The following is a 17,330-nucleotide window of genomic DNA, read 5'->3' on the forward strand; positions in this document are numbered from 1 at the left end:
TAACGAGCGGTGTGCTTGTGAAGGGGTGTCTTGATTGGGCCAAATAGGCCAAAGGCCCTGATTGTAATATTGAGAACCGTATAAATAATATCTACACAAAAGAATATTTCTTTATTTAGCTTATGTTAACATCAAATGGCTTTTATGGGTTATAAGAAAAAATGTCTAAAAATGTAAGAGGTGTTTATAATGAAATGTTCACAGTTCTTTGTATATGTGGTATGTGTAATACCTGCTCCCCCCCAAAAAAAAATTTAAAGGTAGCTAATAGTAAGGGTCGTTATTCTCAAGATTTGACCTTTTACCTTTACTGCAATATGGGTAGTTTTTATAATTAAAGTTTTCACATCTCATTTGCTTAAGGGGAGATAATGAAATTTAAATAAGGAATGAGCTTAGTAACCAATAGCAGCAACAACTACTATTAATTTCACACATCTAAAAAATAAAAAAAAAAAATCAATACAGTAATAATAATAATAGTAACAACATTAGCAATAATAACAAGAAAATGGGATGTAGCATTATAACCTATCAACATCATTGTCATGTTAGAATCTTTATTTAATTTTAATTTTATTTTTGAGGTTTTATGATATTTTGCTTCTACTTAAAGCTACATCCTAATTTTCTTTTTGTTATTACCAAAATTCTTGTAGCAAAACTTTGGAGTTATACATGAGTATGTATAAATACCTTAATATTGGCTGTGATTAATTACATAAATCTCCACTTTCACAGATGATTGATGATACAGTTTGTCTTGAATTACAAAGAATGCATTATTGGAATTATTGCTTGATATGTACGTTATAGACTTTTATTGTACTTGTCAATATTATATCAAACAATTCATACAAGGGACTCGATACACAGGTTTTTCAACACAATATAGACTTGTACAATAAAATCCATAATGCACATATAACTTGCTGTAGTCTATTTTTGTATATATATGCAAACAAAAGGAGATACAAAGTCGTACTGGTCCAGCCAAGCCGAGGACCAAGGGGAGCTCATTCACAATTCCATGTACAGAGTGGAGAAAAAGTTAGTACCTTTTGAACATTTTGCATTTTGGGCCAGTTTTCTTATCTTATTTGTGATAGACCTTTATGCCAATGCATTATTTGTATTTTTTTTCTTTCTTAGACATAAAACTGAACGTTCTTTTAACAAAATCTTAATTATTAACGACATAAGGAGAAACAAAGCCATAATGGTCTACACAATCTAACCGAGGACACAGGGAAGTGCACAACTCCACGTGCAGAATGGAGAAAAACTGAGTACCTTTCGAACATTTAACAATGTGATGTGTTTCTTAACTGCTTTTTTTTTTGTTCTTAGATATAATCCTGAACATATGTTTCTTCCCCTGAATAAATTCTACATTTCTAACAACAGAAGTCTTGGGTGACACTGCATTTGCATTATCGTCTTCAATTCATGAAGTTTCTCGTTAAGCATCCTATTAGCACAGTTGGTTTAGTTGCTATATACCAAACAGAAAACAGTATTGTATCATAACTTAGAATATGGCTGTCCGATGTCTATATGCCCTCCGAATGCGAATCAATTAAGAAATATTTTTCTAATTGAGGCAGAAGGATGAAATAATGCTATTCGGTATATGATTGCAGAAAGAGGACCATTATGCCAGTTCTTGAATGAAAGTTCACTCCCAAGGGAAGAATAACTAAAAGAGGTAGACATTCTAACAAGCCTTGGAGCAAATGGGACCAACCAGTCCCAAATAAAAGACCGGTAACACCTTAACATGATCAGTTTGCACTGATCTCCAAGGAAACAAAATTGCTTCTTTTATAGGGCTCTATGATACTAATGGGAAAGGTAACGATAAGAAACTGCCCCAATTAAAAGAGAAATAGAAAGAAAATAAACAACTATGCACATCTCAGGATTACCAAACGATATAAATTCCAGATAGTGCCGTAATAGAGAAAATGGAGTCTAAAATTAATAATAAGACCACAACCATGGGACCTACACGGCATATCCCAATATCGTAAACGAGGTAAGCTTATTATAGGTCCCCAAAGGAGATAAAATATGGATTCCATTAATGTTCTACTTTGTGGGCTTCAAATGCGAACCTGGTAAACAGGATGCATGTATCTGTGTCTTAAATGTTGACAGGTGAGTCATACTTGAACTCAACGCAATTCACAACAACAACCACAAACACTAAAACCAAAACGGAAAAATATTATGACCAAATGGGTAAAACTAGAGGTGGGAGACCAAGCATGACATTTAAAGAAGCAGCAGAAGTATAAGAAAAGGTACAAATACAAAACTAGAGAGATTTGGTAATAATCCCAAGAAAAACGTGGGGACATAATCACAACAACACAAGACAAACAGCCTTCCAACTCCACATATTCTATCTCAGTCACTTTTGATAATTTACCCAAATCAATTCCAAACACCAAAAATAATTATTAAAAAACCCCAAACAAAACAAACACACCCCTGACAAACAACACTATATAAATAAATAAATAATAAAAATTAAAACAAATGGCACCAGCAACAAGGTGGACACATTAATTTGAATCCTTCACCAGCTCCACAAACATTTGAGCAAATCCTGTTATCACTGTAAGTGAAACAGAACTAGAAATAGAAAAAAAGGAGAGGAGAGGATAGACAAGAAAAAGAAAGGTGGAAAAAACACTCACAAAAGTGGAAATATATCAGAATGTAGTTAGCAAGGAAAGCCAAGACAGAAAAATGGAACAAAACACAGCAACAGCAACAAGGAAAACAAGGCAGAAAAATTCACAATAGGTCTGTGCCAAATGTAGCATTGTCTGAATCAAGTTTCCTTCTTATATATGAAAAAGAAAGGTAGTTGTTTGTTCATCTTCCCAACGAAGGCAAAGAGATCATATGAAAATAGGGTACTGATTGTTTTTCCTGCTAAGTATACCCATATGCTTGTACAACATGGTAGTTTGTTTTGAAGTTGAGGAGCACATTTTGGAGCCAGAAATCTGTTTTCTTTTGCCACGTCATTCACAAAGTCTTGACATCGAGATTCATCAGCCGTAACAAATAACTTTATTGTGCTACAATTTTATTTGGTTTTTGGATACAATAACTTGGGAAGCTGTAAAATCAGGACATGCATTTTATTTGTTAGCATTATTTTTAATGTTGAAATTATTCAGCTGCACAGTGATTTATATTGTGCAAAATGAAACTTAAACTAAACAGAAGCCATGCAGAAAGAAAGAAAAAATTCGGCAAGTGCTGGATCATCACTGACAAGTCAAAGGTGCTCATGGGATTATCTTCACTCGCATCAATCGCTACAAATTTCAACTGATTTAAAAACAGTTAAATAGTTAAATATATAATATAAAATGAAACGTATTATACTAATTGAGATATATACAGGTATGTATATGTAAACAGATGCTGGGAAAGACTCTTTCTTTGCCATGGACCTGAGGCATTACAAATACTTATATCTGACAGACATTTCAAATGCTTAGCTATTTGTTGATATATATATATATATATATATATATATATATATATATATATATATATATCTTTGGAAGGACAATGACTGCACAAGATGGGAAAAAATGAAGTACAACCACTGGGAGAGAAGGCCAGGTAGGGTATATCATTCCAATTAGGAGGATGGTTCGCATGGTGCAGCACAACCCCCACTCTCATGTGCTGGAAAAATCCAGACCCAAAATAGCGACAAGAATGCCTGTCAAAATGTAGTCTAAAGTAACAAATAACTTCGAATAAAAACAGAAAACTTGCATACTAACAAAGGACCTAATGCTTTTGGTAAACACACACACACATATTGTGTCCTTAAGTGTTAACTAATATTGTAAAATGTTTTGAGCTTCTTAAGATTAGGTACTGTACTAAGTCCTCATTTTATTATTTTTTAAGCACTGTACTAAATCCTCATTTTATTATTTTTATTACTTCTCCTATATGGATGGTGATATGGAATTTTCATTAAAAAACTTTTCATGATATTTAGTAGGTCCCAACTATCAAAGGTAAAACACCTACTGACTAGCACCCACATCTAGTAGATCCCGACTATCAAAGGTGAAACACCTACTGACTAGCACCCACATCAAGTAGGTCCCAACTATCAAAGGTAAAACACCTACTAACTAGCACCCACATCTAGAAGGCCCCGACTATCAAAGGTGAAACACCTACTGACTAGCACCCACATCAAGTAGGTCCCAACTATCAAAGGTAAAACACCTACTAACTAGCACCCACATCTAGAAGGCCCCGACTATCAAAGGTGAAACACCTACTGACTAGCACCAACATCTAGTAGGTCTCAACTATCAAAGGTAAAACACCTACTGACTAGCACCCACATCTAGTAGGTCTCAACTATCAAAGGTAAAACACCCACTAACTAGCACCCACATCTAGAAGGCCCCGACTATCAAAGGTGAAACACCTACTGACTAGCACCAACATCTAGTAGGTCTCAACTATCAAAGGTGAAACACCTACTGACTAGCACCCACATCTAGTAGGTCCCAACTATCAAAGGTAAAACACCTACTAACTAGCACCCACATCTAGAAGGCCCCGACTATCAAAGGTGAAACACCTACTGACTAGCACCCACATCTAGTAGGTCCCAACTATCAAAGGTAAAACACCTACTGACTAGCACCAACATCTAGTAGGTCTCAACAATCAAAGGTGAAACACCTACTGACTAGCACCAACATCTAGTAGGTCTCAACTATCCAAGGTAAAACACCTACTGACTAGCACCCACATCTAGTAGGTCCCAACTATCAAAGGTAAAACACCTACTGACTAGCACTCACGTCAAGTAGGTCCCAACTATCAAAGGTAAAACACCTACTGACTAGCACCCACATCCACTGTTTATTGGCTAGTTTGTGATAAGTGACAATGTTTCTTTGTCGTTGGATTTTACTCCATATATTATTTCAGTAGGTGGGATAGTGTGAAAGTGTGAATAAATTTTGAAGGCAAATGTCAAAATGCAACTGTGGTTCTGGGAAGGATGCTAAGCAAGCTATGCCCGGCAAAACTAAATTTTAGAAGTTCTGGTTAACGAGTTCAGCTTTGTGAAGAACCAAAGTGGAAGCATGTTATTTTTGGCACATACTGCAGAACACAATATTGGCATCAGTCATTCTAGAGTCTATAACATCCATCAACATAGTTATGCCACCCAGAAGAACTCAATACCTGAAGTATCTAACCATTTTAAACATACTAGCTTACATGACCATTGTATGTTTGATGCTCACTAATGGAATGCAGACACATAAAGACAGTTTCTATGCTTATAAAAATTCAACAAGATCTTCTGGGAAGTTTGAATATTACCAGCTTGTCTCTGATGAGTGCCAAGATGAACTCTAATGACATCTGTATCACCCTTACATATATTAACACATTAACCTCTAGCAACGAGTTAACGCAGGAGGCAGTAGCCTACTGCCGAACTCTGTAGCGTCACGGTCATGCATGATACACTAATGTGGGTGGTATTAAAGAAAGGTAGACAGATGTAGCTCTACAAAGATACCAAATAATCTGGAATATCTAATTACACTACAAAATACAGATAAAAAAACCTCATGTTTTGGACCTGACGTTTTTCTACCCAAAATTCGCCCGTGGTCGGAATCCGATTTTGTGTCTGGATTTTAGACTTTTTGGTCTCAGATCTAAGGAAAACTGGTATGAACTGCAAACAGACAGATGAACCTTTGCAAAAAGTAGGATAAGATGGGCATTTCGAATAAAGAATGGTCTCAATACAATAATAATGTCTCCATTTTGCAAAAAAAATAATACAAAAAATTAATAAAAATAAAACAAAATCCCTGAACCAACTTTTACCCTTCTGCTCATGCGCAAGCCAAATAGCCAATGAAAAACGATGTTTCTAACACAACTAGGCAGTATGTTATTTAAATATCAACTGTGATCTGGTGTTTTCAGATCTATTCAGAAATAGCTTTCAAACTGTGCTTCCTACTCGATTTTCAGGTGAAAATGACAAAAACCTCTAGGGGTTATTGTGTTAACAGAACAGAAAATCAGTTAAGGACAAATTAGGAGATTTGCAAAATCTGGTCTGGAGTTTATACTTCAAAAGAGATGATTTTCAATGAGAATGGTGTCTTTTTCATTGTGGCATGTGTCTTCAATTTTCTGAATCCAACAAGGACCCAAAACACCCAAGTTTTGGGTGTGAGTATGTGAGTAGTTTTCGTCTGTTTTCAGAAGAACTTTTGTAATATTTCTTAGTTAGGGAACATAATTTTGCAACCATAAACAGGATATCAAATTTGACAATAAAAAGGACAGACAGTGTCTCAGCACATATATCTATATATCAAATGGGAAGAATAGATTTTGTTTCAAAAATATATAACAATTTCATTAATAATTTTGCTTATACAGGATATTTCAGTAAGTTGTGGCACACACTCTTCATCTCTGGAGGAAAACCATCCCTTCTGGCATGTCTTTAATCCCACTCACATTGGGAGCAACAAAGACTGCATCTGTTCAAGACTGTATTTCATCCTATTGATTTAATAAAGAATTTGTTTTTAATGGATTACTGGTTCTGTCTTACGCCCTCCCCCAGGAGTCATAAACCTTGAAACTAATGGGACTCATGACCAGAAGGTTACAGGATTGATTCCTACCATCTTATCAATCTATATCCTCATCAGTATGCATACTCTTAATCAAAGTCCAATGAGATATAGATGAAAGAAGCTTACATACCAAATCTGATCAAAAATAGGGTCTCTTGAATGTTCATATGCTCTGCCCATCAGATGCAACATCCCTGCATTAATATCATGGTTGTCATTCATAATCAAACCCATCTGAGATGTAAGTGATGTAAGCTAACATGCCGATCTACCAAAAATATGGTCTCAAGTGTTTTCACAAACTCAGCCAATCGGATGCAATATCACCTCATTAATATGCATGGTTATCACTCATAATCACACCAATCTAATTTTCATGATATAACCTTACATACCAAGTCTGATCTTAGTTTGATAAATGACCTAGAGTGTGTTCACAAGCTTGGCCAAATCAGGTCATTAGAATGGATGTTGCTTATAACTTAACTCATTTGAAACTTTGAAGATATAAGCTTACAACACAAATCTGATCAAAATCTGATTAAAAATACCAACTCCAAAGAGGTAACAAACTCAGCCAACCAGAAATATAATCACCATGATTGGATGCATATCACCCATTATCAAAGTTGCCTCGGATCTTGATATAAGTACACATTCCGAGTTTGGCCAAAATTGGATGAAACATGCAGACTGTGTGTGGTAAAATTCTCAGCCAATCAGATGCAAGACAATGACATTAATATTCAAGCATCCTGCTCATTTTCATACTTGCCCAAAAGACTGACAAGTACTGTATATATTCCAAGTTTAGTGGCAACAAGCTCAACAGATCAGCTCCATAAACCCTGCGCAAACTTGAACAAAACATTTATCAGTGATCCCACTCAAATAAAACAGAGTGACACCCCCCCAGCACCTTTCAAACCCCACCCTGCCCTATAACAGCCCTCCCCTCTGTTGCTCTCTAGATCACTGTAGCTGACATTCTCAACCTTGAAATCTATAAACTCCAAGTCTACATCAATAAAATCATACAAATTGGATAAATTATCAAAAACCAATGTTACCCAAATCAACAACAGAGCCCATATCTGACTTACTGAAGCATTCAGTTGTAATTATAATCATCCCAACTCAAGAGTACTGAAAAAATTTCTGTGGCCTCCATTTTGTTGAGTGGAGAATTCGACCCAGCTACAGACTAAATAGCACATTATGACCAGCTCTTGAATAGCAACTATGTCATGTGATGCAATGACTATTTATCTCAATGTCTCTAGTACCTAACAGGATTTCCCCAAAGATGGTGCTATGAAAACCACTAAAAATGGCTGATGTCTACTGTAGGTGTTGAACAAATGTTTGCATGTGGATGGTGCTGAGGTGTCCAAACACGCTTGCATGTGAATCAGGTAGAGGCATCCAATAGTGTTTCCATAATAAAGGGTTAGAGGCATCCAAAAGGGCTTACAATGAGGAACAAGGGATAAGCTGATAACTTGACACTGTTCCATGAAAATAACTTTTAGCTCCAGGTTTTTTAAGGAAATGGCGACAGATATTAAAAGCTGCATAAAACATAGACTCTAATTGTTTTAACAGCTTGTGTTGCATATAATTAGACCAATCTTCGTTAAACTTGTGAAGCTTGCTCTTTACTATGATACAGCCATCAAAATTTCAATGCATCCTTATATATTTAGTATGTATTACTATATTTAGTATGTATTACTATATTTCTGATGAAATCCAGTACATAAATGTTAAGTTCTGATGAAATCTGATACATAAAGTTCTGATTCACCAAGACTATCTTAATCTGGACAAAACAGATCAAAACATCAGCACATGTAGTATTTTCAGTAAATTGTTGCATTTTATTTGAAATTACTGAACATTTTTAGCATACATTGCTGTCGGGCATTTCTGTGCACCTAAGGTTTTCGTTTCTAATATTGAAGCAAAACGCATACCGAATTCAGGCGATTGACAACAAAAAAAATACAGCAATGCTTACCATTTGAAAAGATGCAATTGTCACCAGAATATTGTTCAAAATAATATTAATTATGGACACAGAGGATACCCCCCCCCCCATTTTCAAGACTCGTGATATGTCGGCCTATTATGCACTTAGCTTTGAAAAAATATAATATTTATCCATCGGGCTACAGAAATGAAATATATTACTTTGGACTGTTTCTGTCAGCAGTTCAGTCGAGTAATTAGGTCAGGTTTATAGCTAGTTTTACAAAATTAAATGTAAAAATGCCAATAAATGGCTTGAGATATTAAGCAAACTAAACCGATCTTGTAAAAAAGTTAGTAAAGTTCAACATTTTATGAAAAATAAGCTATTATGTGGAAGAGAAACAACAATGAATAGGATGTAATGTGTTTACAATGTCTTGTTGATGGGGAAAAAATACTACAGCATTTAGAAACAGATTATACGCCAAGGAATTTGTTGATAATTTATGTTATAGCGGCAAGTAGACACGTTGGGTAGCAGACGATTTTGAACGTGTGGGACAACTTGCAAAATTGGAAACTTGGATTAAAATACAGTTTTGTTTTAAGGTACACATTTCCATCTTTTATACAATGTATTTTATTTGTATGATTCTAAATGATGCCTAGTAAATCAAATTTTCTGAGTTACAGGTTCAAGAAGGTCATGGAGTGGGTCTTCACGATGCCATTTAGAAATCACATTTTTATGTGCATTTCGAGTCTAAATATTTTTATACACTTATCACCTTTCTTCATTAATGTATGATGTTCTTTCTGGATACAAAATGCTTTAGGCTTTTCATGTTATCTTCTACTAAATTCAAGTATTTTTCTTCGAAAGTTAACAAATCTTCTGGACAAAACGGTTAATAATTTTCTTATGGACTACAACAGGACCAAAAACAAAAAAAGGTCATTGACTTGATTAGTATAGTGATACCTTCAATGACTTAGAGTTTCTGGTCCTGGGCAATTAATCTTCAAAATAAAGTCTACAGTTTTTTATACGCCGACTCTCAAAACAAAAATGTCGATTTTTTTTTTATCAATCAGGAGATGAAGATTTTGTCAGGATAACTGACAAATTTATACAGAACAAATTATTTATTCAGGTGATGCCATGTCATAAAAAAGTCCAGACAAATGGCATTCATATTATCAATGATTCACTGAATTCAGAGAAATGTGGAAATGAATTTCTACCTTTGAACTCCTACAGACTATATGTATGTTCATACCTTATATACTTGCTTATGGGTCCAACTGCAAACTACATAGACCCAGATCTGTCATCACATAATGCACTGGCAGATCTGGCTTGGTGTACTCTCTTAAGAGTAATCAGTAGAACAAACAAGATAGACTCTGATTTGCAGGTACATTAAGCTACAGCAGATCAGATCTTTCTTATTTGCAGTTTGATTTGACTCATAAGCCAGTATATATTTTTACATAGTAAAACAAAATAATGACCTTTCTATTTAACGTTCCAGTATGACAGATATAAGGGTCTTATCACTGGTGGTATGCATGCACACAAATACAAATTTTAAAAGTGGACTAACCCATCATGCATACTATACTGAAATGTACAATGGACAGGCTATTTTTGTCACACTAAATCATGGAATGAACTCCTCTAAGGGAGGCAAATCAGGTGGGGATGGAATTTATGTATACTTTACCAAACAAATAATTAAGGCATCATTTAATACCCTCACCTATCTTGGGTCAGGACAGATTGTTTCCTTATTGTATCATAAATTTCCAAACTTCATAATTCCACTAATTAAAGCTCTACAATCTTTATTTTTTCATGCTGTCTCAGTTAGTATATTAATACAAGAGTTGTAAAGATCTTACATGTTCCAACAATCATTTTCTCATATTACTTTTTTGTATATGTATCTATAAATCACTGAATATATTATTATGTACTGTTATGTCATTACATGGCACTTGCATGTTACTATTAAGATAACATAAATTCCTGGCATATCATCATTCACAGGAACATAATACGAAATACAATTTTTCATCCATTGAAACAGTCAACAGAAAAAAAGGAATGCATGGTTAAAACATAATACAGTTAACACTGTGCAAATTTTAATATACATTTCAAAATTAAACTTCTATTCTTAAAAAAAAGGTCACAATAATCTGTTGTATCTTCCAGGACAGCCAACGCAAGTTTGCATGCTTTATGCCTGACAAAACCCTGAATCATACTTCCTGTTATAGTGGCATATATGAAGTTTGGTTTTGATGAAGTTATTGTAATTGAAATTCATGAACAGGCAATCTTTGCTGCCACCCACACTCCAAGAGTGGGAGCAAATACTGACACTGCGCTTGTTAATGGTCACCATAGGGGCAGCATTTCCTGAATTTCCTTCCACTGAGTTAGCAGTTACGGTAACCAACCAATGGGATAAATGGACAGAAAGAGTGTACCATAATATTCCTAATGTGTTTTAAACAAGAATGGAAGAAAACCCAACAAATTTAATGATTAGCTCCTGTCATAGCACCATTTCTTTTGCACAAGTTATTTCAAGCAGTACAACTAATAATAACCTAGAAATTGGATCACATTAGCCCAGTATCAGTGTGCTACATATCTACAACCAACAGATGCACCAACGAGCTAAGTTTGGTTTGTTTTTGTGTTTGACACCACAGTAACAGATGTCGATAATTTAGTGCCATGGGCCAAGTTTGGTGGCAACAGGTACAAGGGTACTACAATAGCAGCCCAAACAAGTTTAAGCACTTTTGAATAAATTTTTAAATCTGGTTAGTGACCACGTTTTGGTGGATGATGCACCTACATCTCTGTGCAAGTCTGGTAGCAAATAGTGACAAGGTTTTGGAACTGAAACATAGACACAATTATTAAGGAATCTGCAATATATTCCAGAAAATGGGCCATGGTGATCCATTTTTTGATGTGTGACACTTTCATCCGAAAATGCAAAGTTGGTTTAAGTTAGCTGGCATCTGGTGAAAAGCAGGACCATTAGTACAAATTCACCTGCACCTGGGCCTTGTGAGCATAAAATCAGTGAAATAAATCAATGTATTTTTTTTTTCCTTGGAAAAAATTAATGAGAAAAAGAAATATATAATGATATCAGAAGCATGTAAATACACACTGAATGTTCCTTTTCCTTTACCTGTTTGGTCCAAGCAAAGCTACTTCTCCTAACATCTGCAAGTTATAAGACATATTATCCTCATAGTCTTCTATCCTTTGACTACCATTTACTTCATTAGACTGATCAGGTGTTAGTATCACATGACTGGCTCCCTCAGAGTCAGTAACTATAGCAACATTAGACCCAGAGACATTAAGCTGGCCATTGTGACTGATCTGTATGTGACTGTCAACAATCTCGTCTGTGTCCATGTACACATTGATCTGATTACTGTCAGCTGCTGTATTAACATCAATATTTTCAACTGCTGAACTGTGAACAATATGTTCCAAGGTCTCATTGTTTTCAGCACTATGGACTGAGGCATCAGCATGGGTAGAATCACCATTAAGATCATTGTTTACACTTCTATTTTCGTCAGTGATGTCCTTGTCACAATGTGATGTGAGCTCTATACTTTCATAGCGAACTGTCTGCAGTCTCCATATACCATCTTCATGGAGCTTGTACCTGGAAAATGCAAAATAATGATACTTAGACTGAAAAATACTTCACACATTGCTTCATCAAGCTCAAGTGAATTCAGATGTAATTGGTTTAGTACAAAGAAAGCCAGCTTGTCTGGATGCTTTAAGGCAAGTACAGACCATTAAATATAAAGCACTTCTGTATAACACAGTCCTTTTAAAGTAGCATGTTCCTCGATCCCACTGCAGCACTGTCCCACTATAAATCTCTCCATTGTAACATCATCCCGTTATAAGGCAGTTATGGATCACATTTCATTATTTAGAGGCAGAATTATACATGTCATTATAAAGTAGATTCATATTAAAGAATTAAGCTCTATGCTTAACACAGACAACATTATTCTAAAGGAGTACTACGACATGTATTTAATTATAAGACAGTCTCACTACAAGGCAGAATACTCTGTCTCCCATTAAGAGCAAAAAAATGAGGTATTACTGTATATACTTCAGTATAAGGCAGTCACCATAAGGCAGTATACTGACTCCCATTATAATAAGGGTATTTTGTATCATGTACATCATTATAAGACAGTCTTACTAAAAGGCAGCATCTTCTATTGCTCCAATTGACAGCATTATAATGAGAAAGTACTGTCTATTATGTGCCCTCCTTACCTTACTGCTTGCTTTTATTTTGCCTACAGAAAATGTATCATATCATATTGTACTTTTTGCACTGAACAAGCTTCAGGGTTTAGGCAAACCAGTCATCCTCTTGTCCTGACTGGTTAAAATAACCCAGTCATCATCTTGTCCTGATTGGTTAATAAACCAAGTCATCCTCTTGTCCTGACTGGATACAAAACCCAGTCATCATCTTGTCCTGAATGGATAAAAAACCCAGTCATCTTCTTGTCCTGACTGGATAAAAAAACCAGTCATCCTCTTGTCCTGACTGGATAAAAAACAGTCATCTTCTTGTCCTGATTGGTTAATAAACCCTGTCATCCTAATGTCCTGACTTGTTACAAACTGGCTGGGCCAAGCACAACTTTCAACTCTATTATGTACTTGTCCCCGAGTCAAGCATATGTGGAAATGACCTTGAATCTATGAGCATTTACAAACACTGATTTTCAACATCCCTTAATGAAGTTAACATCAAACATGTGCTAATTGCCCAGTACTTTTGAATAATTCTTGTTGATGACAAACATGTTGCCAAAGAAACTGACCTTGTTTCATTTTTTCCCCTTTTTAACAAAAAAGTATCTAATATAAGCTTGGCACTAAAAATTATGAAAATATTATGTTTGGAGGGGAGACATCATATTTAATACCCTTTGATAAATATATTTTGTAAATTTGATAAATTTGGTTTACTAACTCTAGAGTAAGTGTTACACACCTACCCTTCTATTTCTTTCATGGTATTCAGACTTACAGTGACGTTTTTCAGTAATCTAGGAATATTCATGTGTTGAAATTTTCAAATTCAGTGAGGTATAAAACATCTTTTTGAGTATGATCCATGAGAAGTTAGGAGGCTGAGATTATACAAATTGTATATTATTTTCATCTGGTAGATAGTGTTATGCTTACTCTAGGTTGCACACACACACACACACACACACACACACATATATATATATATATATATATATATATATATATATATATATATATATATATATATACATATACACACACACAGAGTTATCTTGATCATGTTAAGGGTGTAAATTTAAAAAAAAATATAATTCCATTTTCACAAGATATGTAGGACTACTTTTTAAAAATATTTTCTTTTGTTAGTGTTAACTTGTCCAAGAAAATTGTGCGTGAAAATTTATCTCTTTTGTGGATCATTTCTTGTAAAATTTCTCATAGATGGACATTTAAATTTGCACTTTGCTGAAATCCAAATGTTATGCCTGAAATAATGAAGTTATTGACCTAACTAGGGTCAAGATAAACTGGGAAAAGTTAGAATAATAAAGAAGGATTTTTATTGCAACTGGATCAAAATGCTTGACTTAGGTATCAAGATAACTGAGGTTGAGATAAATGGGTTTGACTGTCTGTCTGTATTTATATGTGTGTGTGTGTGTATGTATATATAAGACCATGAATTTGAATAATTTTAAATTTGGTGTGTTTACTATAAAAGCAAATTTATTCCTAATAAATATTATACTTGTGTTCAATTGTGTTTTCCCTTTTAGAAAGCGAATAAGAACTGTGGTGGACATGTTGAGTAAAATGAGGACAGGAAGAACTGACTGTAATAATCTTTCCTGAACCCTAAAGCCCATTTGAACAAATCTTCAATATACTTTGGCTTACAATACACTTCGGTATCAGGTAGTCTCACATAACAATGCACTGATGGATCCTTTCAACAGGATTATTAACAGCGATTATTGTATGTGTCCAAGTTACTTCATACACAGGTTTGTGAGGACAAAGACCTGTTTACCTCACCATTTTAATTCAAAATATTCCATAAAACAAAGCTAAAACTATCAGTAAGGACTAATCTGAATGTTGACAGTTCAGCAAAATGAAATTAAAATTTAACATCTTATCGCTACATGTAATTAATAATACTAATTTCCTTTTTTTATATGCACTATAGCTGAGTGAAATTTGTCCTGTTAAGATCTGTCAACCGTTTATGTGTTCTAGAATTTTTTGATTCACAGTATGTACTCATTGAAACCTGGATAATTAACTTTTCCAAGGCAACACAAATCAAGGCTTCAAAACACGTTACAGCTGGCTCTAAAAAGCATGTTCAAAGACACTCATTTTGTGATTCTAATTTTACTAAAATTCTGTGTTATCTTGATCCTATTTTAATTATCTAATTACTCAACACAGTTCAATAGCAGGGCCTGTTTGAACAAATAAAGCAAAATGTGATCAGTTAGTTATGATGTGAAATTATCTCCCCTGAAATGTGTCAGATTTTTTGTGTGTGCGCTATTTTTTGAAAGAAATCCCACAAACCTTTATGGGTGAAAGAAGAGAAGATACGGTTACATCAGCAAAGTGAAATACAAAATTAAAGGAGGAGAAGGGAAAGCCAGTTTATGGCTTGATACAGGAGGTGGGTGTGTAAGGAATGTGACTCCTAGGATGGATTGTTGTTGTTATTGTTGTATTAATGTATTCTACACTGTTGTTTTTAAAAATAGCTATTGTCTTGCTTATACTGAATCAATGGTTCAAAAACTTCATGAAGTGAGTTTCTAATTTTGTTAAACTATAAAAAAATTATTGTAAAAATCCATAAAAGCACAGTTATATGGTTACCAACCTGAATCTGGAGTGACCTGAAGGCCAGTGGAACTTGTGTTTCTTCTTCAGATGCTTAGTCAAAACTCCACCCCGAGTAAACATGGCATTACACACATGGCAGGCATAGTTTGCGACTGACAGGTCCTGTTAAAGAAATATTAATTATGTCATATTAAATGTAATCAAATCACTTGTTAACTTTTATTACAAAATATTCACATTAAGGTCAAAATAAAATATATGGGTGTTTCCGGCTGGCTGACTGTCCCTGTTTCTCATTGCTGACCCAAGCATTTTCTCCCTCAAAGTAAAGATAAAAATTTTTTTTAAAAAATAATAAAATAGTCAAATTCAATATATTTAAAACCAGTGAAACCAGAAACACATACTCTTTTGTTTGGCCTAAGGTGGTCTACATTTTAAAAAATCAACACTTACAGCACAGTTCTAAATGAAGGCACTTTTTACTCAGTTGTACTGATTAACTCAAGGACAGATTGGTCATGGTTGCATTTTTGATCACTTATTAAATAATGAAATGAAAAATTTTCTTATTTAATTTTTAAATCACAATAACAGCCTTGTGAAAGTAATTGATGAAGTCAACAAAAAGTATACAAGACCTAACGACCTACTGTAAATCTGCAGCAAAGGCTTTCTGTTGTGTGAAACAGATGTCATCTCAATAACATGCCTGCCATATTTTCAGACAGTGTTGGGGGGTTTTCAAGACTCAAAATGTGTTTTAAAGTCCCAAGAATGGTCACTGCATATTACACAGAAGATTTAACACTGGACACTAGTTATTCTCAGCCATTTAAGTAATCTATGAAATGGTGGTTGTTTATGTTTGACCACCTTACCTCTTAATCGCTTCTATGATATTCTATTTAACAAACTGCACCAGGAAAAGTTTCTACATATGCTCCAAGCATGATTGTTTACTTTTTATACAGACTTTATGCTCTGAAAATATATATACTGGTGGCAAAAAGTTTTTGATGTTTGTGAAAAAATGTTCCCTGTAAGATTATTGAAAATTATGTTTTATGAAGCTCACTTGTTGAGTGTAGAATGTCACAAAGGAAGATGACTTCATACTAACTGCAAGCTTCATACATAAATAATGAAAATATATTGCAGTTTCACACCTAGCCCACAATTTCTTAATGATATTTTCTGTTTACAGCACCACTGTTCAATAATCTGGACATCATTTTAATGTGGAAAAATTTCCCTTTTGACGAGTCAGCTATCACACATATGGATCAGTTAGACATCTGATAAGCAAAGAGCCAGAGAATGTAAAATTGTGTTTTTGTTGTTTTTTTTTTTAAACATCTGGTAGGAAAGTGCTACACTCGCCCCAGGTTAACATTATTTGCAAGATGAGGCTTTACTAATACACAGTCACACCAAAATGAAGATATTAGCAAATATTTCCCTAAGTATATTTTTCACAAGAAATATGTTGTATATCTTATATCTGAAATAAGTATTTTAAGTGCTTCCACAGATTCACACAATTTTCACACAATGTAAGGTCTAGTAATGTACTTATAAAGATATGATGTTCAGATAACAGTTGATTGGTGAAAACTTTAACTGAGGCCAAGACGTAGAAATATTCACAGGCCAATCAGAAATTCTTTCCGCTGTTTAGTGCTCTTTAGTAGCTATCTAACATT

At 34.5% G+C, this 17,330-nt stretch overlaps 1 protein-coding gene across 3 annotated transcripts in view; it reads right to left on the reverse strand.

The window, feature by feature from the left end:
* Positions 1–96: 96 nt before the first annotated feature.
* Positions 97–17,330, reverse strand: part of LOC149794267 (histone H4 transcription factor-like) — a 160,951-nt gene continuing 143,717 nt past the window's right edge. For all 3 annotated transcript variants that reach the window (XM_089968411.1, XM_089968409.1, XM_089968410.1), the window contains 2 exons: positions 15,662–15,786; positions 97–12,376 (listed from right to left, as the gene is read on the reverse strand). In XM_089968411.1, the coding sequence (XP_089824537.1) occupies positions 11,881–12,376; positions 15,662–15,786 (621 nt within the window). In that variant the 3' untranslated portion in view covers positions 97–11,880. The remainder of the gene's footprint in view (positions 12,377–15,661; positions 15,787–17,330) is intronic.

The sequence above is a fragment of the Sinohyriopsis cumingii genome, chromosome 8, assembly GCF_028554795.1.
Source record: "Sinohyriopsis cumingii isolate HCF-2022 chromosome 8, ASM2855479v2, whole genome shotgun sequence".
NCBI lineage: Eukaryota > Metazoa > Mollusca > Bivalvia > Unionida > Unionidae > Sinohyriopsis > Sinohyriopsis cumingii.